The sequence below is a fragment of the Anoplopoma fimbria genome, chromosome 24, assembly GCF_027596085.1.
Source record: "Anoplopoma fimbria isolate UVic2021 breed Golden Eagle Sablefish chromosome 24, Afim_UVic_2022, whole genome shotgun sequence".
Taxonomy (NCBI): Eukaryota; Metazoa; Chordata; class Actinopteri; order Perciformes; family Anoplopomatidae; genus Anoplopoma; species Anoplopoma fimbria.
This window is the reverse complement of record NC_072472.1, coordinates 12,868,623-12,893,033: the sequence shown is the minus strand read 5'-3', so window position 1 is coordinate 12,893,033 and position 24,411 is coordinate 12,868,623. Positions and strand designations below refer to the sequence as shown.

Here is a 24,411-nt window from a genome sequence, read left to right as displayed (position 1 = left end):
ATCAATACTTTCAATAACTAAACAGCAACGACAACTGGACTACCAGGTCCTCCATCCTAAAAAATAAAAACCAAAACAGGGAGCAAAAAAAATGAATGAAGGAAGTTTTTTAGTCTGAGAAGAGAGAGATCCTGCTTCAGCCTCACTTATATATGGGGGGCAGGGCCACACACTAATCATGGATCAAGAACACCTGAGTAAAGGAAGAGGGGTGGGAGAAGAGGAGTAGAAGGGGGTGAAGCGCCTGACAGCGTGCTCTACAATGTTGATGCTACTGTTAAAATATGCCTTAAATAAAAGATTGATTGTCATTTTATCACAAATATATTCACAAGGGTAAACCACAGTACCATCAAGCACGTTTATTAAGATAGGGATAACTTATCTGAATTAAATCAGAACTACGTATTTCTCAGCGAAGTTCCTGAAATAAGGCAGTATACCTGCTTGGTTAAACAGACCCCAGACCTGGTTCTAGTTGCCATATCTCCTTACTGGAATATATAGTTTCAGTGCATTCACATAGACAGAAAGATGCAAAGAGGATAGCAGTCTCTTCCCTCAATCTGTACTTTCAGCAAAGCTTGCACTCTTGTTTAATTAATACATTCATTCTGTTTGGCCAGTTTTGAACTATTTGCACTCTGGTTGAATCCACAATGGCTATTATGTCATGAGGGTTTGCTCACATAGCTATACAGGAAATAGTGTCTACACTAACATCCTGCTACTTCCTTTGCTATTTTGTTGCATTACAACCAGAAATTGTTTGGATTTTAGGTAATTGACCTACACAAAATAATAAAAATTCATGAAGTGTAATAAAAAAAAAAGACTTGGTAAAATATTCAGAAAAAAACAAACTGAATAGTGGTGCATGCTTTTGTATTCACCCCCCTTTGCTAAGAAGCCCTTAAATAGGATCTGGTGCTACCAATTACCCTCTGAAGTCACATAATTAGTTCAATTAAGTCCACCTGTGTGCAATCGCTGAGTCACATGATCTGTTACCTGATCTAATGAAGTGCCATTGAATCCATTGTTAAAAAAAAGTAAAGAATATGGCACCCAACAAACCTGCCAAGAGAGGACCAATCCTCAAAGACCAGGCAAGGAGGAGATTAATCAGAGGGGCAACAAAGAGACCCCTTGCAGTTGAATTATTACATCATATTAAGAGTGTGCCTAATATTTGTCCATTCCATTTATATCAATGAGGGTGGACTACAGCATGTAACAGCATACACCAGCATCAGATTTGAAGGAAAAACAACGAGTTGGTCCACTGAGACTTTGATCTCTCCCGTGGCTCTTCGAAGCTATTACGCTCTAACTATACACTTTGCCCACCATCTTGTTAATATTAATTTCACTGAACAATTTTGGTCCACAATGCACTGCATAGGATCACGTTGTTTAATTATGAGTGCCCCAGAAACCCTATTTCTCCTCAGGTTTATTAATTATCGCCCGTGATTTGACGCAATTATCTTCTTATTTAGAGAAGGTTCATAAGTAAAATCGACTTAAGAGGTGTATAAATAACTACCACTGCATATGATCCATTTTTTAAAATAGAAATGTGACTCCTTAAAACACAATAGCAAAGAAAATTTGTTTTTTAAGTGTCATTCCAAAGTCACTTTGAGACATTTTCTTCCATTAAGTTACACTTTTGATTTTTTAATAATTGATGATGGATTCCTACAATGCAAATAAAGAGCATTTACAGAGAATTACAAATAATTGTAAAAAAACTGCTTTGCATTTTGATGGAAATCTTTAATGCAGCACAAGTTTAAATTGTAAATTTGAAAGGAAGATGAAGATAAAGGAACAACAAATGTCTACTGTAGATTATATCAGTGAATTATTGGCAAAAAGCTTAGTATACACCTGGAAAATTGGCACAAACCTGCATGCAAATATGGCAATTGTCCATGGTGATTTTTACATCAACAGCCAGTAGAAAAACACTGCACATTTAAAAAAAAAACCTGAATACAATCCTGCCTGTGTAAACATACAGAAAAAGGACAGATGAAGGACAGTTAAACAAGCATAAGCTAGCTCTGCTCGAACATCATCAGTTACATCTGCTAGTCTTTCAATCCATACTGTCATTCATCTACATCCTCAGCGAGTCCAAAATGCAGATACAAAAAAAGGATATTCATTGAATATGTTCAAGCATAATAAATAACATAGTCAAAATGTCATATATATTATAAAAAATAATCTCCTCCTTATAATGCCTGCAACATGAGCCCATCTATAGAAACACAATGTAATTTGCGTAAGGAGATATTGGCACATATGTAGGTAAAAAGCCAGGCGAGAAACAACTGTTTGGCAACAGATGTCAGAAAAATCTGGCACACTTGAAAAACTAATCTTAAAAACACATCAATATACACACACACACACACACACACACACACTGATAGTATCATTATTTTGCTACTGTAGCTATTCATCTTATTTGTTTCACATTAACAATATCAAAAAGTAACAAATATAACTTAAATAGTGCAACCAAATCTTGACATCATGCAAACTGGAAACATTTTGAGCCAACAGATGACAGCGGTCATTCAGCAGGTAGGAGTTAAATCAGAGTATTTTGGTTCAAACACATCCTGAGGTGGTAGATCAATTTGGTCCACTTCAAATTACAACTTATTGTACATTCAGGCAAATCACAAAGAAAGAATCAAAGAAAATATCCAGGTAGACCATAATCTCTTTGTGGGTAAGAAACCTGATGATGTCGTGTCTTTTGTTCTCAGGATGATTTCATTCTCAGTACATATTTTCTTTCCAAGAAAAGGAATGGTTGTTGAAAACCTTCTAAATTTCATACAATAATGCAGCATCTGTACACTTTGTCCTCTAGCACCAGGATACAAATGCTCGCTTATGTCTTCCAGGACAGACAACAAATTATAGGGCAGGAAAAATGTGTCACACTTGACTTTATGATTTCAGACGAAGCTATTTAAACTATTTTCCTCTGGACAGATGCCTTCATGCTGATACAATCTGCATCCTCCCAGGTCTCAAAATATATAAGATTAGTCAACAGCAATTATATACAGTAAGCAATTTAAACAAATTGATTTATGGTGATTTGAGATGCAAAATATACAACTTAAATACAACTATATTGAGTGTTACAATACCTGCACTTACCTAAACAATTCAAACGCCATTTCGAGAGTCAGTGTATGAGCCATTTTGGCCTAATACAAAGAAACACTGAACATGAACATTTGGTAAATTTCCCCACTTAAGATTGATAACCATTATATAATGAAATATTAAATGCAAAAAGGCAATTTTACATATGTTTTCTCAGCTTATCAGTATTTTCTTTGGGATTTGAAAAGTTAGATACCTGTGTCAAGCTTACCATCTAAATGTCTGTAAAATGCCCATAAGTGTGTTTCAGTTTGTTAAGTTTTTTACTCACTTGCAGACAAACGATGAAGCACTGACACTGCTCAGCTTAATTTCAGCATTTAGAATTCGCAGTCTTGCCATTGGTATTTCTCTAATGTGTGAGTGAAATCAATCCAATCAGAAAATGAAGATATATTTAAAAAACTGCTTAAATATTCAGAAAATCCACATATAGAAAGGCATCCAAGTGTCTGGTCCGGTCTGAAGCAGTTTCTTATAAAATAAATACTCCATGTAGAGGATAATCAAGGAGAAAAACTTGTAGCGAGAGCAGGTTTAGAGAGAGGAGGAGCTCTGGCTGTAGTGTCTCAGCAGCAGCTGGTCATACTCAGCCTCTGAGGCTGGAGACATCGAGGGGGGTGAGCTGTCGCTGGAGCTCAGAGATGAGTCTCTAAACGGGGAGGGAGGCGTCAGAGCGACTAGCTCCTCCATATCTTTGGCTCGCCTGCTATTCACGCAAGTCCCGGCCAGGTGCTCATAAATCTTACCTGCTGGTCGATTCTCGCAGAGATTGGAGACGACAGCCACCTCGGCATATGTGGTGACGGTGGAGGCGGCCTGTCTGCTCCTGGATGTGAGGTACTGAGGTGGGCAGGGTGGGGCATCTGCATCTGCAGGCAGAGCGGCGGGGGATGAGGGGCTGGTGGCGACTCCCCCTGGCAGCATCATGGTGTTCAGCTCGCTGATGTTGGCAGTGAAACGGTTAACCACGCAGCTGATTTGGTCCATGATGGTGGTACCCTGAGCCTGGCCACCAATCATCCCTATGCCGATGTCACCAACGCCTATGACACTAATGTCCCCACCGTCCACCAGACCGACACCCTCGCTGTTGTCCCCGCCTCTTCTTCTCACACCTGCTGGGTGCTCAGTTACGAAAGTGGGTAAGGCTTGTCCATCGTCTCCATCCTCTCCTCCCTGGAAACCCCTTGTTGACGGAGAGGGGGAGCAGCTGAAGGGGGGAGACACCTGTTGCTCTTCAAACTGCTCTTTGACACATGTATCCGCAGGTGTATCTCCTCCTTTAGAGAAAGGCTTGATGATGGCTGTCTGGTTCGTCTCGACTACCTCCTTTTTCTTGACATGGAATGACATCCTCTTCCATATGTTTGGTCTGTAGCTGTGCTCATTCTGCGCCCATGTCACTGACTTCCCATTGGAACTGCAAAACACATGAAAGACATACGATTTGTTAACATTTGATGAAAGATTATTATAAATATGACCGTGTAATTCTGCATATGAGACATTACGTGTAAACATGTACTGTATATTTTCATCACACTAGCGTAACTTATTTCATGTTCTACTTCTTATCAGAATTTCTACCATCCCCGTTCTATCTTTTGCTGTCTGTGTAATATTACTTTTTTTTTTTTTTATCTTCCCTAGAAAGAGAAATCCTTAAAGGCAGCGGGTCACCTCTGGGAAAACTTAACCCAAATGAGGCAGCCTTTTCTCAGCTCAGGGAGCAGTTTTTCTTGGCATATCTAGCCTGTTGTTGTGGATTCAGCTCTGATATCCCAAAGACAATTCAAGAAGGAACATGGATCGTTGTTTTCTTGGAAATATCACGGCAGAGTTTGAATCTGCATACATGGATCCATTGACAGAAACACCTTAAGTATGTGGTTGTCAGGTTAGTAGTTTAAATTGCAGGTACTATAGTTTCTCCGCCATGTCACTATACACCGTCAGCTTTTACGTCTTAGCACCGTATTGCTGAACTATCCTTTTGCACACTAGACCATAACTGATAAAGTCCTAATGAGTCCTAATAAGTGCAAACCATGATTGTGCTGGTATTTCTATAGTGTGATTTTGAATCTCCAATTTAATGGAGTGCCTGAATCAAAAACTAAAACAATAATTCATAGGATTTCGATTCACTCGGAACAATCTTTTGCCACATTTTATATAGTCATCAATGGCAAAAAAATTACAAGTATTTTCCCTCATTTCAAACACTGGCGACATGCAGGAGAAAACATTATTTAAGAGCTTCAAATTTGCAGAATATATAACATACACTATACACTCCTTTTCTGTAGAAGTTAATGAAAGTTACTTTAAGGAAATTCTTCTTTATGCAACTGGGCACGGGTATTTTAGGTACTAGGGGAGTGAATTTATTCATGCTCCATACCCACTCAGGCCCCTAACATACCTGATGTTGTCCTGCACAGAACCACGGCGTCGAAACAAGTTGGCCATGCTGTTAGAGGATTTGCCAGTCTTGGCCGCCTTCTTGGCATCACCTACATGCATTCGCACCACTGTGGATGTTGTGAAAGCACTCCGGACATTTTTCTCAGGCTTGGCAAGCATGATGTACACCTGAACACAAAAATGAATAATCCAAAAATGTTTTGCATAAAAATGAAAAAAGAAGATTGAAAGTGAGTAGCACTGTGAATTTCTCATTGTGATTCTGAGAATTTGTGTTTCCATTTCTTACCTTTGGGACAAACATGCAACAGAGAGCCACTGTGGCACTGAGGCTGACACTAAAGCACATGGTTATGATCTTGTAGTTGGAGCCAAAGTAAATAGGAACAAAGGCCAGCCAGATGATGCAAGTGGTGTACATAGTAAAGGCAATATACTTGGCCTCATTAAAATTAGCCGGAACATTTCGAGTCTGTAGGAGAAAAGGAAGAAAATACATTTTAAAGCAGGTCAAGTTGAGGTAGAAACGACAGGATACCAGGGGAAGAGAAATGAGAAAAAGTTTGATTGCAAACGAAGAACACTATGAGCCTGATCGAGAAAGTACAATGGGAAGGCCTATGTATTATTCCCTACTGTTACGCTGAGGTACCTTGAAGGCATAGAAGGTGCAGCTAAGGATAAGCAGGCCATTATAGCCCAGCGGCGCCACCACCCCCATAGTGGTCAGATTACAGATCAAGTGCACCTCGCGGATACTGGGGTAGTCATAGATCACCTTAGGGAAGAGAATTGGAGAGGTCAATGTAGCTGCATAAGTAAATGTAATTGAACATCCTCCACACTGTAACACACACACTCACACGCTCACACAAACCTGTGGTGGCTCTATGATGAGAAGTGCCACAATAATCCCAAGCTGCAGCAGTATGAGTAGGAAGGAGATGACCAATTGTGCGCAGGCGGACATAAAGCGCGGTTTCTTGGTGCAGATCTTCTTCTTGCTGCCTGCCAAGATCCTTGCTATACGGTTGGTCTGGATCAAAATAGATCAAATGGTTATGCAGGCTTCACTTACATCTACTGTGATTCATAACAATAATCACATTTTTCAGTTTCCAGATCTTAAACATCAACCTCTGCCCACACACTGATCCTAAACTTCTACCGTACCTCCCTTAAAACCTTAGATGCCCTTCTGTTAATGCAGAAAACAAAACAAAAAAACAACTTTGGATTCAGATAGTAGACAAGTTGTCGCAACATCATCGAAAGCTCTCTCCTTTGCCAAACTGCATGTTCAACTTTTTGGTCCTCCACTTCTGTTGACTTCTGAACCTTCTATTCACATGGAAGTGTGTCACAAAATGGAAGAAAACAAGAACCCTAAAATCTTGAAGCCATTTAATTCGATCTTTAATTCCATGCAGGACGCCCTGGCAGCTCTGTGCAGCTCCTTCAGCCACCGGCTGCTTCACCCCGGTGTGTGAAGGAGAGGTACCGCAGGTCCTTCCTTCCTGCTGCTGTCAGGCTGCACAACCAGCTCTGCTCCCCCACAGACCACGACAATAAAAACACTGTGCAATAATGGTTAATATAGTTGTTTTTTTTTCTGTCTGTAAATATTATATTTCAGTTATTGTGTTTTTCACTGTTTTTATTGCTTGTTTTTATTTTATTTTATTTTTTATTTTTCATTTTTATTTTTAATATGTCTCTTGTGTGCACTTTAACTCTATGCTGCTGTAAGCCTGCAAATTGTGACAAGATTACTTTTCACTGTATGGAATAGTTTGATACGCTGTAGAGTTTGATAGAAAAATCTAAATCAGCTAAGGGTGATACATGATACTAACTTGAACTACTTACATTATTTGTATGTTCCTCTACCTCCTTGCAACAAAACAGAAAAGAAAGTACCTTTGTGACCAGGGCAGAGTAGCTCATGGCAGGGGACAGGCCGATTCCCAGCCGCTGGAGGTAGCAGTAGACTATGTGGGGCTTGGCGATAAGGCTGAAGGTGCACAGATAGCCCAGACATATTCCAACCAGGATGATGTAGCAGAGCTCACGACTGGATGACTTGACCACTGGAGTGTCCCAAAATCTACAGATGGATCAAATTACATCCAGGTTCATAAAATTGGTCAAAAGCAGCTTGAGCATTAAAGTTATTACATTTTAACCCAATACTGCATTGGTGCATGTTATTGCTATTGAAGGTGGATCAATTTTGACCCATTGATTGTTTTACTGTGTATGTACATGACTAGTAAAGCTGTAGGATTTAATTACTTGATGAAGACAGAAGTAACAAAAAGTGTAAACATAAGGCCCAGGCAGGAGAAGACCACTGCAGCAATGGGCTCTGGATCCCCCCAACGCACATACTGCACAGGGATTGGTTCACAACCTGCAGGATACAGAGAGATCATGGGGAGCAAGAAAACAAGACACATAAAAGTTTTATTTGTCTAAAAGAGTGATAGTATAAGGATGTGTGTTCATGTATTTGCATGGAACAGCTTCAGAGCTTGATGTGGATGCAGCAAAAGAGATTCACTCATACTGCACTATTTACTTTGAACAACAATTAAACTAAGTGTAAAAATATTCAGTTTATGATGCAATGGTCATGAGAGTTTATTAAAGGGATCTCTAAAGTACAGATGAAGCATCATAAAGAGATAGATCAGAGGGATGACAGGTTAAGCACACTGCTGTTCTCCGATGGAGAATCCACAAAAGAATATACAGAGGAACAGGATTTGTAAACAATTATTTACAAAACTGGGGAAAGGGCTTCAAACTGTTTTTACAGACTTTGTAGTTACGAAATCTGTCTGCAGCCAAATCCTTTATTCTGGCAAGGATCTAAAGTCTATTTGTGTGTTCCCAGTACATAAGCATTTGTGTTGATTTCTGTGTCAGAATGTTTGCGAGTTTGTGGTTTGTGTGGTATGTAAGATGTAAGGGGATTTTGGTTGCACCATGAGTGTGTGACCCAAATTCAAGGCTCTTCTGGCCTGTCTGGAAAATCTAAGAGACAGACAAACAAAGTGTGTTTACCAGTGAGGTCATCAGTGGGCCAGAAGCCAAGGACACAAGCCCGACAAGTGTACTCATCAAACACAAACTCGTTCTCCTTGCAGGGAGTGCAAGTCCAACAGCAGCTCACCTCCCCTTTACGGATTACCTGGACACACACACACACACACACACACACACACACACACACACACACACACACACACACACACACACACACACACACACACACACACACACACACACACACACACACACACACACACACACACACACACACCAGTATGAGAAGGGCAAAAAGGTCTCAAAGCTCCAATGGCAGTTCTATATAACTAATCTTACACTCTGACAGTGAAATGAGGATTTCTTCGTCAGGGGATCAAAGGAAGAAAAAAAGAGAGATGTGTAGAATACATTTATCATTATTGTTGAAAAAAAAACAAGTTCTCTTTGTCTTATCAGCCATTCTCTATGACTCTATCTGTTGTCAAGGTCAAGACAGGTCAAAGAGAGACAAGCAGTTGCTAGATGGCCAGGCAAGGAACGTGGGCTGTGGTGTAAGGTGTGAAGGTGTGAACAAGCAGATCTTTTTCAAAGCATTTTACTGAAGTTTTGAATTCCCTACAAGCTGCCACATTATCTGGGAGTCATTGTACTGTAGAGTGTGTAGGAAGGGTTTAATGTTAGAGACTTTTGGGATGATTAAGACGAGGCAGACTGCATTGTTCTCCATGATTTGGAGAAGCTGCAGGGAGTTGCAGAAACACAGATGGGACATAATCAAAGCTTGAACAAAAGGCTTTGCTGAGTCCCTGGTGGGGTATTCGAGGATCTGATTGGATTAATATTTCAGATAGCAAACCTGTAGTCTCCGGGTGCTGTGTTGGTCTTTACTTCAGTATAATTATTAAACTGTATGTTCTCTGGTCTAATGTGTATATTGCCTGATGAGGTTGATAAATACTCTACTGCATGCATGCAAATAAAAGGTAAATGCAGTTAAAGCATCTTTAGTTACCTAATATAAAAATCTTTGATTTTTTAAGAACTTAAACACCAATCTTTCCAGACAATGTCAAACTGTGTGTTAATGTGGTGCATACCTTGATTTGTGCCTTCTGGCAGGGCTCAGAGCAGACTGACTGGATGATTTCACTGTTATTGCTCCAGATTTCCTCATCGTTCATCTTTAGGCCACCCTGATCCCAGCTTCCCACATGGATGTAAGAATACTCATCCTCGCCTGTGCGCTTGAAGTTCATGATTTCATACCTAGGGCACATATACTGTGAGCATGAAACAGCAAATGCATATCTCTACATCCAACATTTCTTTCTACTTCTTAATTTCCCTCCTTCCTTCCCCACCATAGTCCTTACCTGCCAGGTGAGTCTCCATTTTGGTCAAAGTGGATGGTCTCTCCAGACACACCAGTAAAATTGGTTCTCATCAGGAAATCCAGCAGCTTGCGACCATCAATGGGCCTCATGGTCTCACACAAACCCTGGCACCAGGGGAGGAGCAAACACGGTCAATACTGTCACGACAAATGTGAAAGCATAAATGTGCACATTGTTCATCATCGTACCTTATATCCTGGACAGAGCGATTGCTGCATGGCGTGCAGGCCGTAAGCCATTGAATAGATGGCATTTATGACGAAGCCCATCTTGGTGTCTTGGACATACTGATGGCGCAAAGACTCTCTCCCTGTGGAGAACAGAGACCTGCTCATAAGAACAAAGCCGGTCACTGTAATCTAAACGGATGTTGAAACTTTAAGGGATGTGAAAACAGTGAGGAGGAATGTTGTACTAACAGGTGCAGGTGCGGTTGTACATGCTGCTCTCCAGCGGATGCCCCCTCAACCTGCACTGGAAGCGATGTTGCCAGAACTCGGGGAACCAGGGGTTTCTCAGGTTGGCGTCAGGCGTCAGGTTCAGGTAATAATCATCAAACCAGGTCACATATGCCGACTTTAACTTTATCGTGATTCCACCAGCTGCCTCCCTCTGGTAGCCAGCTGTCACATCGGACCTGTCGGCCCAGCCATCACTGGACAGGAGGTGGAGAAAGAGGAAGACAGACAGGGTACAGCATGTCGTTAGTAAGAATAAGTATTTGGGAGAGAAAGAAGAAAACATATATTTTACATGTTCTCTTCTTTTTGTTTTAGAGTTTTTTTCTTTTTTAATTCCATCTAATATTTTTAGTTTTTTCTCTAAAGCTATCGATTGCATTTTTACATTAAAATGCTGAACTATATAGTACAAGCATACATGCAAATAATAAAACAGACGATCACACATTTTTTTATAGAATATCTTTCTAATTCTTACCCAGAAACCATTCATTTATATATACAGCCCATTGAGTACCATTTAAGCATCTTGGTAACTTTTGCTCGATATTGCAACCCACACCAAGATTTGACTGTTGATTCAGCACTGTCCCATCAGCAAGACTTGTGGACAACTGACACAATGTCAGAGAAACGAATAATTAAAAGGCAGAACTCATATTTTCCATTAGAAGGGAGACCTCTCTGTAATATCTGTCCTCATATTTCATACTAAGGCACAATGCAGCTTTGGGATTAGGACGTTGATGCTGAAAAATAGCTCCCATCACTAACCAACACCACACTTATGTAGAGGGGTTCTTCTATACTTAGCCTTGAACCTGGTTCAAAATTACATCTTATGAAACTGGTTTCGGAAGAATAACAGGGTGGCTGACATCCTGAAAAGACTATCTCAGTATTCGAAGATCCAAATCTTACAGAAATACCCAACATTAGCTTGATTAAAAAATCTGAGGTAAAATATCTCAGATATCAAGGTGATACATAAATAGAGGATTAGGGTACAACAGTTTACCGTATGTGGTCTATGATGGTTTAATAAAGAGGTCCATGAAAGCAGTGCATTTTCAATGTAAAGCGCTTTAGTTAGTGCTTATGACTATATTTTGCAGCAGTGTTACACAGATTGAAAGAGACAGGTGGTGCGTCGCAAAATGAGCCTAATGACTGCTCTGCAGAGAGTAACAGTAAAATGAAATATTTATTACGATGACTCAGATGTTCCAACACAAGACTCACTGGGTGATAAAAAAAAAAAAAAAAGTATTAGCTCACGTACCCAAGTTTGAAGAATTGTGAAGTGTCTTTTTAAAATTATGTTCATGTTCAAAGGGAACTTTAAAAAACATCTAGAGATCAAAGGCTGATTGTGCTGGCAGGACTTGGCCATGCCGCTTTCTGTTGTTTTGTTTTATATGTACTACTTCCATGGTCATATATTTTTGTTAGTAAAGTTTGTGTCCATTAATAAAGAGTGTGCAATACAATAATTATACAATCATTATTCTGTCTGTATATATAATATTTAAGTTATTGTGGATTTTAAGCTTTTTTACTTATTTAATATTCTTTACTGTGTAATGACTTATTTACTTATTTATAATACTTGTTTTGATCTTGTTTTTTACTATGTCTCTAGTTTGCAGTATCCTCTCTGCTGCTGTAATCATGCAAATTTCCCCGCTGCGGGACTAATAAAGGATTATCTTATTTTATCTTATCTTATCTAAAATCACTATGGGCTTATTAGCCGTGTCTCTTAATTCATTGAGACACACTTTTAATAAGGAGTGTACAGATTTACTTAATAACAACTTTAGGAGCAAATATTTCAATGAAAATAAGAGCCCTGCATTGCAGAAACATGCGATTCCTGTGAACCAATCTGCAGAACATTTATTTATTTATAACTTGAAATGTTATATAAAGGATTCATTATTTGTTTCATTCTACAGAAAAGACAGTCTGGTACAACACTAATTACTGATGCTCAATAAGCTTTAAACACCAGACATACACCATCAGACTGCAGCGTCTGCAGACACATCTGATCTGCTATTTATTCAAAAACACTGTGAGCTTGGCCAAAAAAGCTATCTCGTTGGTGAACCGTTGAAAAGGTTTCTACTCCATCTATCATCATCCCCCTCACTAGACGCTTGTCTACGATCAACAAAGACAGAAGGTTGATGACTACACCTCCGCACACGTGCATACATTTAAACACACAGACCTCACTGACACAAAGAAATGCACCAATCTCCTTCTAACTGGCAAAAAAAAGCAAAGGAAGTCTTTTTTGAAAACTTTGCTTACCAAGCTTGAGTTACACAACAGTAGTGTGGGTGTGTTTTTTTTTTTTTATGATGCCTGGTTCTCTAGGTGAGGTAGGAGATTATTTCATAACACATCCTTAGAGAAGCGAGCACAGAAATGGTACAGTGGTATTAAAAGGACAGGAATTGATATGAAAAGCATGGATGGCTTTGACTCTGGATGGTTTGAATCACTCTTGAACGAGAGCTTTGAAACCCACACAGCGACCTTGGAGGGCAATATGCTATATGCAGCGTGTTGCCACACCACCTACAAGCTTGAAGACACACACAAGTGTGAGCTCACACACACACACACACACACACACACACACTCACTCACACACACGTTGAGCTATTATTTCGCCTCATACCGCACAATAATGGTCAACTTTCCAGCCAGATCTTTTCTGAGTGGCTACTTTGCTTGGTAGTGTTACGAGCTTGAGGCTGCAAATGTGTCCATTTCTAAAATTAAACTGATCAGAACGTGAAAGACAAAGTGAAACATATGTCTGAAGCAATGGCGTCAGTTTCATTTTAACATGGTATAGTTTAATATATTATAATTTTTTTTATATAGTACGTCATAAATATGTGTATCAATGTCAAAAGCCTTAGAATAGTATGCCATTAAAAACATAGAAAAAGTATAATTTGCCATTAAAAAGTCACAATCGCCTCCTAAGCTTTTCAGTGGGAAGCACAATCAGTAACACAAAGCTACCATTCAGTCCAAACTTTTTACAAGTCACAATAACTGTAGGTTACAGTAGCCTATGGACTGTCATAAAATGCTAAAAGTTGCACATAGGACTCGAAGCAACCAATGCTTATATGACTTAATTCTCAAAATATTTCAAATTTTTCATTGTTCTTGCCCTAAGCCTACGTAATTGACAAGGATCAATGGCATCAGGATCAATGGAAATTATTTGGAATTGAAGTAGCTGATATGTGGATAGGATGGATAAGAGTAAAGCAGAATAAAGTTCCACCTGCTGACTCAAATCGCCAGAAAATGTCCAATTGATGAATTTGAAATTATTTGAAACATATTAGCAACCCCAAGATGTGAATAATGGATAAAACTCTTATTAAAAACTTTTCTTTGATTAAGTTTCTACTTTGATATGGAAGAACTGTTTTATAACGTGTTATTTTTTTTCAATACAAGATGATTTTGTGGCAATAAACTAGGGGGAGCACCAAATGTATAACAAGATGGAGAGTGTACAGCCATGCTAACGGCTCTTTGAGGCTGTTCTTAGGCTCATTGGTGATCTGAGCTGCATGCTGACAATGACAATGCTAAGATGCTAATGCCTAGCAGGTAATGTTAAACTAAGATGATGCCCATCATCTTAGTTTAGCATGTTAGCAGCATGCTAACATTTGCTAATTAGCTGACATCAAATATTTAAACTGAATTGATTGCACTGAATCTTCATCGTCATTGAATAAAAATCAGAAGCTTTAAAAACAGAGAGGGACTTTTGCGGAGGAGTAGACCTTAACTCTATAATGTTCTTTTGACATATGCAAGAATTTTCATTTCTCCATTGATTTTTGTACAAAAAATGTAGAGACAGACAGCAGCTTGGATGCAACAGTTCAAAATTGGCTCAAGCAGTTCTGGCAACAATAACAGCAATAACAAAAAAAGATAATTATCTGCTCCTTCAGTCTCTTTCTTTCTATAAATGGAACCTAAGTATGAACGCGCTGCAAACACACACAAAGACCTGGCTACAAATCCTCCAGGCTAACATCAAAGGGATGGTTTGTAAAGGTGACACTAATAACAAGAAAGGTTATGTAATATGTTTTCTGATTTATCTATTTATTTTTATTTCAGTTATTTAGTGATTTTGTTTTTCTTTTTGTCTTTGTTAAGGATACATGCTGGATCAACATTTCCCCCCCCCAAAAAATGTGTATGATGTTAAGCTTTTTGTTATGTTTTGTTGTTAAGAAAAAAAAAAAGAAAAGTAAAAAAGGTCAGAAACATGATGTTAAGGACAGAACCATTAATAGGACACACACATAATAGTGCATGCTCATATGTAATCTTATCAAAAGTGACACAATTTGCCACCTTAACAGTACATCTCGTATCTGAATCATCAACAAAACAAAACAGCAAGGAAAAAATCATAACAAATTAAATATAATCTTTAATAAAGAACAGATGACAACTGTCTGGAAGCCCTGTGTAGTAATATGGATTAGAGAACATGGCGTTTTGCAATATGTAGTTCAAGGTTATTTTATGTTTCCTGCTGTCAGATTTGAGCGACAGCCTACATATGTGGCTCCTAATGAGGAAAGGCATTTATAGAACACCAGGGACAAGAGTGAGCCAGAGAGCTAAACCTCAAAATAAAACACGTTATTCTCGGAGAGAGTGAAACCTCCTGCTAAATCAACCCCCTCTTTCAATCAAATTTCTTCCCCCTTGTGTTTTTAATTGCATATTGTCTCTTTCCTGCACCTGTGCCCAGTCTTCAATATTTTTCTGCGTTAAGTAACCTATTAATGGGCCATTTCATAGCAACGTTTGAAGTTGTAATATATCCCAAAAAGTAAATTGGAAAACCATCGCTGCCTCATCTATTAATTTGTCTATTAATAGAGGTCGCCTCTTTTAATAAGAAATCCCTGATATGCTGACTTTATTTGACTACCAGCTCTAACTCTTTTTTGGACGAATTTGAAGATAAACATACAAAGAAAAGTTCATCAAAATACCTTGACATTCCCAGACCACCATGAAGTTGATGGATGCGATGAAGATGATACTAAGGATGACGATGAGAGGGCAAAGGTGGCCCCCGTCATAACAAAAACATCTTGAAATCTGACGATGCTGGACATTAAAAGAGTCTGGATTGGTAATTTACACAAAAACCTCCTGAAACACAGAAATTCCAGTCAATCTTTTTAGCCTCTAATAAAAGCAAAAAAAGTCCATGGGTATGAAATGCAGTCATAAATTCTACATATTACAAGTCTCCACTCACCTTCCAACCAGCAGAAACTCTCCCACCAGACGCTGCCGTCTCATGGCCATCAATATGCCTCGGATCGTCATGCCCTCACAAAAACAGGCCACAACCCTGGCTTTGGGCAAGTGGGCTCGTAGCTTCTGCAGTAGCTTATCAAAGCTCTGTTCCCCAGCGTTGCTGTATATCTTATCAGAGTGGGCAATACAGATCCCCTCCTTTGCTGCCATGTCTTTGAATGCTTCCATACCACTCTCACCATAATTACCTATGAAAGGGAATAGTGAAAGTAACGGTGTTCATATTCACTGCACACACAAAATATGGGATTTGTTACCTAATTAAAGTAATCAAACCACCAAGATTCTTTAAAAAAGAAGTTTGATATTTGATAGTTAAAAATCACCCCCTTCTATTCCAGTATACTTATTTCACAGAGATTTGTTCTGTAAACATTTATACTTGGGTTTTTTTCGTGCTCCCCTCTCTTTCACTCGGCACAAATGCTCTCTTGTGATTTTGTGAAACACACACACAGGCGCACGCAGACACAGTGTACACGATCAAATACACTGGTGTAACGCCAGCACAACACTTGGGAATCTAGAAAATTTGTCCCCATTATGGCAGCTGTCAGGGGTTACATTCTTCTGTTTTTGCTGGAAATGAGGTCAGCTACTTCTGTTGCAAAGCAAATGTACTATCACTCTGGGCATGACACTGTTTGAGGAATCCTTCTCATTAATACTACGATTACATTTTACTCCAATACGTGGCATGCCTCGTTGAGTTGTAACCTCTTTCTTTTTTTTGGTTTAACTGTATTTTCACCCTCATTCAACTCTCTGTTCATGTGGCTGTTTGAATAATAATTTTGTTTTTCTTCTTTTTTTTCTCAACAAGTTTGTTGTCCACAGGTATAGGCAGAATGTAATGCAAAATAAGATGAGCAGTACAGTGTTTGATTACAACAACCGTAACTACTGGGGATTCTAGCAAAATAGTCTGCAACATTAACATTAAAAATAGGGTTTTTTTTAACAATGAGAGCTACTTATGACGTGAGGTTTTATCCTGGAAGAGAACATTTGTCATGCAAAAGGCATTTTTTTAAAATCCTCCTCTACAACAGTTTGGTATCTATATGGATCCAGTCAGTATTTAGCACTCATTCCTATCAAGACGGATTTATTTCATAAACATATGGCTTTTATGAATATAATATTTTGGTATTTGATATTGACAATAATGCAATTCTATGTATTTTGTTTCTGAATAGGTGGGATTAGTGATTCAAGCGCTGGATCTTTTGAATTTATGCTAACCATATGTGTTGAAATTGCCTAGATGTCTGCAGCAGGGGGTTGGTTTGATTTGAGGTAAGATTTGGTAATCAGGCTACAAAATATCATAGAATCACTTGTGGTGACTAATAAAGAAAATGTTATTCATCCATCACACTGGCCTTAAAGGACAACATAGAAATGCAACTTTATCAGCCCCTTTTCATACATAAAAAAATGTAAACAGGCCCTATTATGCTATTTTCCAGGTGCATATTTATATATTCAAGTTACAATTACAACATGTTTACATGCGTTAATGCTCATAATCCGCATTGTTTTTCGCATCATGGCTGTCCTGCAGCACCTCTTCTCACCTTCTCTCTGAAACACTCCATTGTAGCGCTTGCTCCTCCCTCCAAAAGCAAAGTCTGCTCTGATTGGTCAGCTCTGTTGTGATTGGCCAACATTTAACATAGCATTTCAAAAAATGGCCTTTCAAAAAACTCTTCCTCTGGAGTCTCAGCTCCATCTCTCTCTTTTGCTGTTTGAGGGAGGGCCAAACTAGCTGGAAGGAGTTTTACGTCACTTCCGTAACATTATGACCTCATAATGTTACGGAAGTGAAGGAGATAATTCAATCGAGCCGTTTCAGGCAGCTCAGGAGCTTCTGAGGGGGAGGGTAACCCCTTTTAGGTGTGGACTTCAGGTTTTACACTCTACGGACCTTTTACATGTACAAAAATATGAAATACACCTTATCTGATAATAAGTAACTAATGTGAGAATATGATCAGTGGCTTAAGCATCACTGAAATCAGTGGACAGAGCACCATGATACCCAAAGAGGTCAAAGCCCTTGGCCGATGTTCCTTAGGAAGCTTTGCCAATAATGAACAGGATTACAGAGAATACATAATCAGAGCTAATTTTCACCATTATTTCATTGATATAATGGCCTCCTATATACAGTACAAATAACTAGTACCATGGTATGCCCAAAATAATGCACATACATTGTTTATCCATTTCTGGCCCAATATAGAGATTATTATAAGATTCACATTGTATAAGACTACAAAAGGTTGAACACACGCAACCGATATCCAGGCAACTAATGAGTGTAAATATCATAAATGTTATTTAATCCATGTGGAAATGATAATGAGATAGGGAGACAAAAGAAGAATGGTAAAAAACTCAAAAGAAATGCCAAATGTTAAGAGGTAACACACATGCATACGCAGACTTACCCTCTGTGTGTATTGCAGACACGTAGCTCCAGTTGTATTTCTTGACAATGTCCACCATGGCTTTGGCCTGTTGCATATCTGATGGCACCACCCTCATGAAATATTTAAACAGGCTCTGTTGGAAGGAATTTTCATGTTCACATGTCTGACAGTATACTTGACAGCATGTCTACCAGTTACACATGCATCCATAATAACCCCTATTTCAAACCCCATTCCATGTTAACTCATCGTCCATTGACCTCCAGATGAAGTTCAGAGCAAAGGACAATGCCGATGTTTTAGCAGGATACTGCTGCAAAGCCTGTATACACAAGCTGTCTTATTTTAGATTCTGTAATATATTCTAGCTGGCCTTCAATCACCACCTTTCCACTTATTAAGATGTGGAAATCGTCCTTGAGGTAGGCAATGAAATATCTGCTTTTGTTGTTGTCATGGCTACACCATCGTCAGGATAAAAGATAGTTGCAAGTCTGGTTACTTTGTAAAGTCTACAATGAATTTAAAAATGGAAAAAGCAGACATATAGTATCTTCAAGATGATTTTCTTTAAACCCCAAACCAGTAACTGTCTAGAAAGAATAAAAAATCAACGTTTGATATTTTTGCTTGTATTTCAATGTGAAGGTTTGAAGTTTTCTCAAATTTTAAAGTCATTGTTTTTGTTAATTGGTCTTACCTTGTCACTGAGATCCATGCTGGTGGCTGAGTAAGCTATCTGTGGGATGTTGAAGAGCTGGAGGAGATTTTGCACCTGGATGGCCACAGAGCTGGATCCTGGACCAATCAGTCCCACAATGGGCTTCTTCGCCTGCAGCAACATGCTCCCTGCCTCAGCAGTACACCTACCCTGGCTCTCCTCCTCTTCGTTGGACACTAGTGTGTCCCGAATGAACTCGATGCTCTGCTCCAGGGCCACTGCAGAGTGCCAGCACGAGTCCCTGTTATAGACAGATGAAGTTCAGTGTTTTTTAGGCAAGCAGAACGGGAATAAGAAGATCGCTTGGTGAAGCCAGTTGGATGCTTCTTAAGAACATAGTCTGCACCTCATGCTTTGGGAAAAAAATTTTTATACATTTTTAAGAGCAGTGACAAATCAGTCAAATCCATCTTCCAAATCTCTTTTTGTACAATTTTTTTCATTTTTTTTTGTTTCCTTGCTGAGCTGCAGTGGTGAGATACTTCCTGGTAGTCACATGTAGGTCAACATCAAATTAAACATCAATCAGCCTCGTATTGGCTTCAGCTGAACTTTAAAATGATTTTTGTGCTGTGGATTCTGTCCCTCCATTTTTTACAGCATAGTTGTGCTTGGAAAGGTTCACTTCACAGCCCTTATGTGAAGAGATATGATTGAGGCAACTAACTCCTTCAACATTCATATGACATTCGAGTGCTGTAGTACCTTCAACTTGAAATAATCTTTACTTATCCTTTCAATATCGCCAACATGTTGACTTTTTTTCAAGGGTCAGATTTTCCTGTGTGTGTGACCTGTGGTTTCTAAAACCTGAAATTCTGGATGCCTGCCTCCGTCTGTTTTTTTCTTATTTCCTACACTTGTAAATTACCTGCCAATCTTCTCTTCTAACCTAATTCCTCCAGTCACTGTTGACCTGTCTGTTAGCCAGTCCTCTTCAGTTACCTACAGTCTCCCTGGAAGTTTGCCTGCTCCCTCAAGGTTAATACTTCACAGAACTGTACTTAAAAATCCTTGTTTTAGACAGAGATTGAACGTTAAACACAAATAAAGAAATATCAATTGGGGGGCAATTTTTGCATTGCTAACTAATTAATATTGTTGGATTTGTGAATGGTTTCTGACCTGATCTCGCAGCCCAGGGTGATATTTGGGAGAATAGAGGGGTCTGCGTTGATTCGATCCAGAGTGTGCATCATGGCCTCCACTCTCTGGATCCCGTACTGCTCACGCACCGCACCACACTTTCTCTCATGGACCTGAACAAAGTGTAACACAGCTGAGATTACTAACATTTATCACATATACGCAGGTGGAGAAAATGAGTACGTGCACAGAAACACAAAGCGCATGTACCTTGTCTGCAGGTGGTTGGTGGTGGACAGAGAACAGAGCTCCTATGATGATGTCACCAGGGATGTGGGTCAAAACCCTTCGCTCAGTGTTCTGAGCATTGACCCCACCCTGGTCTTTCAGGCCCAGCCAGCTCAGATCAGCTCCCAGTAACACATTCACCGCCAACAGCCTCACATATAACCCTAATCTATTTCCCATCCCCGTGTTCCTCCTTGCACCTCCTGCCATCGTCTGTGCTTTTAGAGCTGACTCTCTGATGAATGTGCTGTCTTTGGCATGGTGCTTGTATCGCCTGGGGTAAGGGTTGGATTCCTGTAGAAAGGGATAGGGATTTGTAGTAATGAGCTCAGTATGTAGGCAGGTGGAAATGTTTGTTGAACAGACAATACACTAAGATTTTTTTGGTAGATTTACTGAGTCAAGTGTATTTTAAAGGGACGGTTCCATGTGGGAAATATAGTTTGAAAGAAAACAGCTCACAACAAGGTCTGTGGATTATTTTGAGTAACCAGGTCAAGATTTCTGGAAATAGACATTGCTGTTGAGTTTTTCAAATGTATGTTTTTTTTGGCGCTTTAAGCACCAAAAGCCAAATGCCATGTTGTCCCATTATATTTGAGAAAGGGCAGACATCTCTACGGCCGATATCTCCAAAACTCCAAAATAATCTCGATTGATAAACAACACTTCAGGTAAGAGGAACAATGTGTATTTTAGATTTTTGGATGAACTGTCCATTTAAGTACAGTTTTCATGTGGAACAAAAAAAAAAAAGTAGGTATTTATTCACAAAAACACAGTTTATATAAACTTTTCCCTTCGTACAGCCCTCCCTAAAAATGTCATCAACTTGCTGTCCATGGTGCTGAAATGACGTTCGCATTGAATCGTGCAACAACAACAACAACAACAACAACAACAACAACAACAAAACTGACATTAAGGCTTGTAGTCGAATGAAGGATTAACAATCTGTGTAAAACTCAATCTCAATGAATTCACGGTGCGAACAGCATACCCAAACTATACAGACAACTTCAGCCTACCTGTTTTCTGCCAGCAGCCTCGCAGATGTCATTCCTTTTGAGATCGTTTCCATCGCAGAAGAAGAGCAATAAGAAAAAGCGTTGCAGGTTTCTGCTCAAGCTGAGCCTGCCGCCTGGTTACAGGAAACTGCAAATAGCAGCAGATAATATAGCCCGTTATTGGAACATGTTTGACTTACTGACGCACACGGCGCCCCCCCCCCCCTCTCCTTCTCCATCTCCTCCTCCATCTCCTCCTCCTCCTCCTCCTACTCCAAAACAGCGGAGAGCATGGAGCATCAACAGTGACTAAATGAGCATAACTGTAGGACGGCTAGCCTCAGATGAAGAGGCTGAGATTAAAAGGCATGAACGGTATGAATTCACATCCTTAACAAATAAAAAATGATTATTATTATTTTTTATGGAACGTGATCGTTGGCAATTGGCCAACAATCAATTGGTAAGGCGGGTTTCTCTTTCTCTTAAAACGTTAAGTTATTGCTGACCCAAATCCCTTTAGCGCTCACAATTGTATTGTCACTGTGACATGATCAATTAATAATTAATCAGACACTGAACTGGAAGTTACATTTAACATGCAGTTTCCAGTGTTCCTCTCTTGTCACTTTTAAATAACAATATAAACAGTGGCCATATAATCCGATGTCTATGGGTTGGTATGAATGGATTTGTTTTGTGCCTGACCTTCCTGTGCTTGAGGTCAGTTTGACTCCATTCACAGTTTGAAATTGTATTTTTTTATTATGTTCTCCTTGATGCTTCATGACTATTCATTTAGTCATTAAAGTTTGTTCAGAGGAACATGATTGGTTTTCTTTCTGAGCTGGATGGAAAATGACAGAAAAGATCCTTTTATGCACTTCCACTGCACGCCCTTTCCCTCTCTTGCCCTAGGTCAGAATGACACCAAACAATACTAAGGGTCCATCTTGTATAATACAAAGTGTATTTCTCAACCACATAAATAGCCTGTTTCTTTACAGATCGTCATGAGACACCATTTCTTTTTTTTCTTTTTTTTTTTAAATCCAAGTAATTTAAACGTCATAGTAGTCAGTGTTACCAAATCAGAAGGTTTTTGTTCTAAGTTAAACTAGCGGTCTGATCAAGAATTAAATTATGAATAGTTGAGATACAGAGTATTCTAACATTAAATTAAATTATAAAACAATGTTTTTTGACACTTGGCCCCATCTGTAGTGGAAAACTTCTGAACATAACACTTCATACAATTAACATGAAGCTTCAGCATGGTGACAACAGTGAGTGAAACATGCAGTATCTTGATTTGATACCACTTACTAACAAATTATTACTTACCAGTTTAGTTAAAATAGCTTTTTCTGTCTGTAAATATAATATTTCAGCTATTGTTGTTTTTCTACTGTTTCTTATTGTTTATTTATAATACTTGTTTTTTTGATTTTGATTTTTTGATTTTTATCTTGTCTTTCTTCTATGTCTCTTGTTTGCACTATACTCTATGCTGCTGTAAGCCTGCAAATTTCCCCGCTGCGGGACTAATAAAGGATTATCTTATCTTATCTTATCTTATCTTATCTTATCTTATCTTATCTTATCTTATCTTATCTTATCTTATCTTAGGAAATGCATTGAGCATAAGTGGTCCAGTTCAGATGATCAAGTGGAACATCCTGCTTAATCTTAGAATGGGCTACACCACATTGATTTGTGAAGTTTGGCTACAATGACATACAAGAACTCACAGTAACTCATTAACATAGCTTCATATGTGAAAACCTCCACTATGTGTAGCTGAATCCAGTTGTTTCTGGTTTAAGATGCATGTATCATCATGGCTTTCAGCAGGCTACCAACTAAATAACGTAATTTAACTACCTGTTAACTAGCACAGGGGAAATTACTAATGTGAATGTTTTGTAGGCTAAGATGTGTGACGCATGTTCAAACAATCTTTTCAGATTGGAAAGTCTAATCAAAGGGAGGTCAAATGTGTGATTGAAGATGTTTCTGCATGGGGCTTCATTACCAGGAGACAAATGAAGGAATTTCTGCCTGCCAAAGTCTGCTTTGTTTGGTTGCCTGTGGAGACAAAGAAGAGAATATAGCCCTGGTGGGCTGTCATTCGAGAGAGAGGGAGCTATTGGAAGTAGTCGCATGGCGCCATCTGGTGGGAATTTGTTTGCTGTTATGGACGTTTGTGCTCGAGATAAAAATCACTTTCGAAGAGTTGTATAACTAAAGACTAAAAGTTTAACTATGAGGGAACACAGTGTCCATGGTCTTAGGTGTAGAGAACCATGTGAGCAAGTAGTCATGAGAAAGCTCAAAAGTCATTAAAGTCTTTTTAGAAATCATACAATTTAGATACCAACTATTCTTGCCTTAGGCAATGACTTGTTCTCAAAGAATGCTTTGTTTTAGGTCCCCTCGTTAGTTTAAACTGAAGGTAACCATTTACTGTATTGTGGGGTCATATGACCACACAGTCAAAAAAGATAAAATCCACTAACATGATTTGATTAAAGGAATCTTTGGAAACTCTTTGCGATAGACCAAAAGATTCGAGTTTTTAGTTTTAGTCACAAGCTTTTTTTGTATTCATATTTTTTTTTATATGCGTTTAAAAAGCTCTTTGAATTCAAACTGGGACTTATTGTTCATTAGCCTACTAATGCAGTGTGTAAATATGTTGACCCTGAGAAGTTACATTTTTAATTTGTGGATGGCCACTGGTGATTTGACTCTATAATTATACTTGTGTTTTATGTATCTCCTCATCCTCTATGCCTTTCTCAATCTGTGGTTCCAGTATCGCCATGGTGATTTCATTTCAAGAATAACAGTTTACTTTGTTTGAGGCCTTCTGTGTGTGTAGAGAATTCATGAGCTACGCCTGTTTTACAATGACTCGACTAATCA

General features: G+C 39.0%; 1 protein-coding gene across 1 annotated transcript; it reads right to left on the bottom strand.

The window, feature by feature from the left end:
* Window positions 1–1,770: 1,770 nt before the first annotated feature.
* On the bottom strand, window positions 1,771–20,686 carry grm5a (glutamate receptor, metabotropic 5a). Its single transcript, XM_054625336.1, has 17 exons — window positions 20,459–20,686; window positions 20,228–20,361; window positions 19,082–19,343; window positions 18,400–18,514; window positions 15,882–16,131; window positions 10,499–10,734; window positions 10,268–10,389; window positions 10,059–10,183; window positions 9,783–9,951; window positions 8,701–8,827; window positions 7,927–8,044; window positions 7,552–7,738; window positions 6,509–6,667; window positions 6,284–6,409; window positions 5,921–6,103; window positions 5,630–5,799; window positions 1,771–4,624 (listed from the first exon to the last, which is right to left on the bottom strand). The coding sequence occupies exons 1-17, from the start codon at window positions 20,684–20,686 to the stop codon at window positions 3,739–3,741; spliced, it is 3,597 nt and encodes a 1,198-aa protein (XP_054481311.1). The 3' UTR covers window positions 1,771–3,738.
* Between the last annotated feature and the right edge of the window lie 3,725 nt (window positions 20,687–24,411).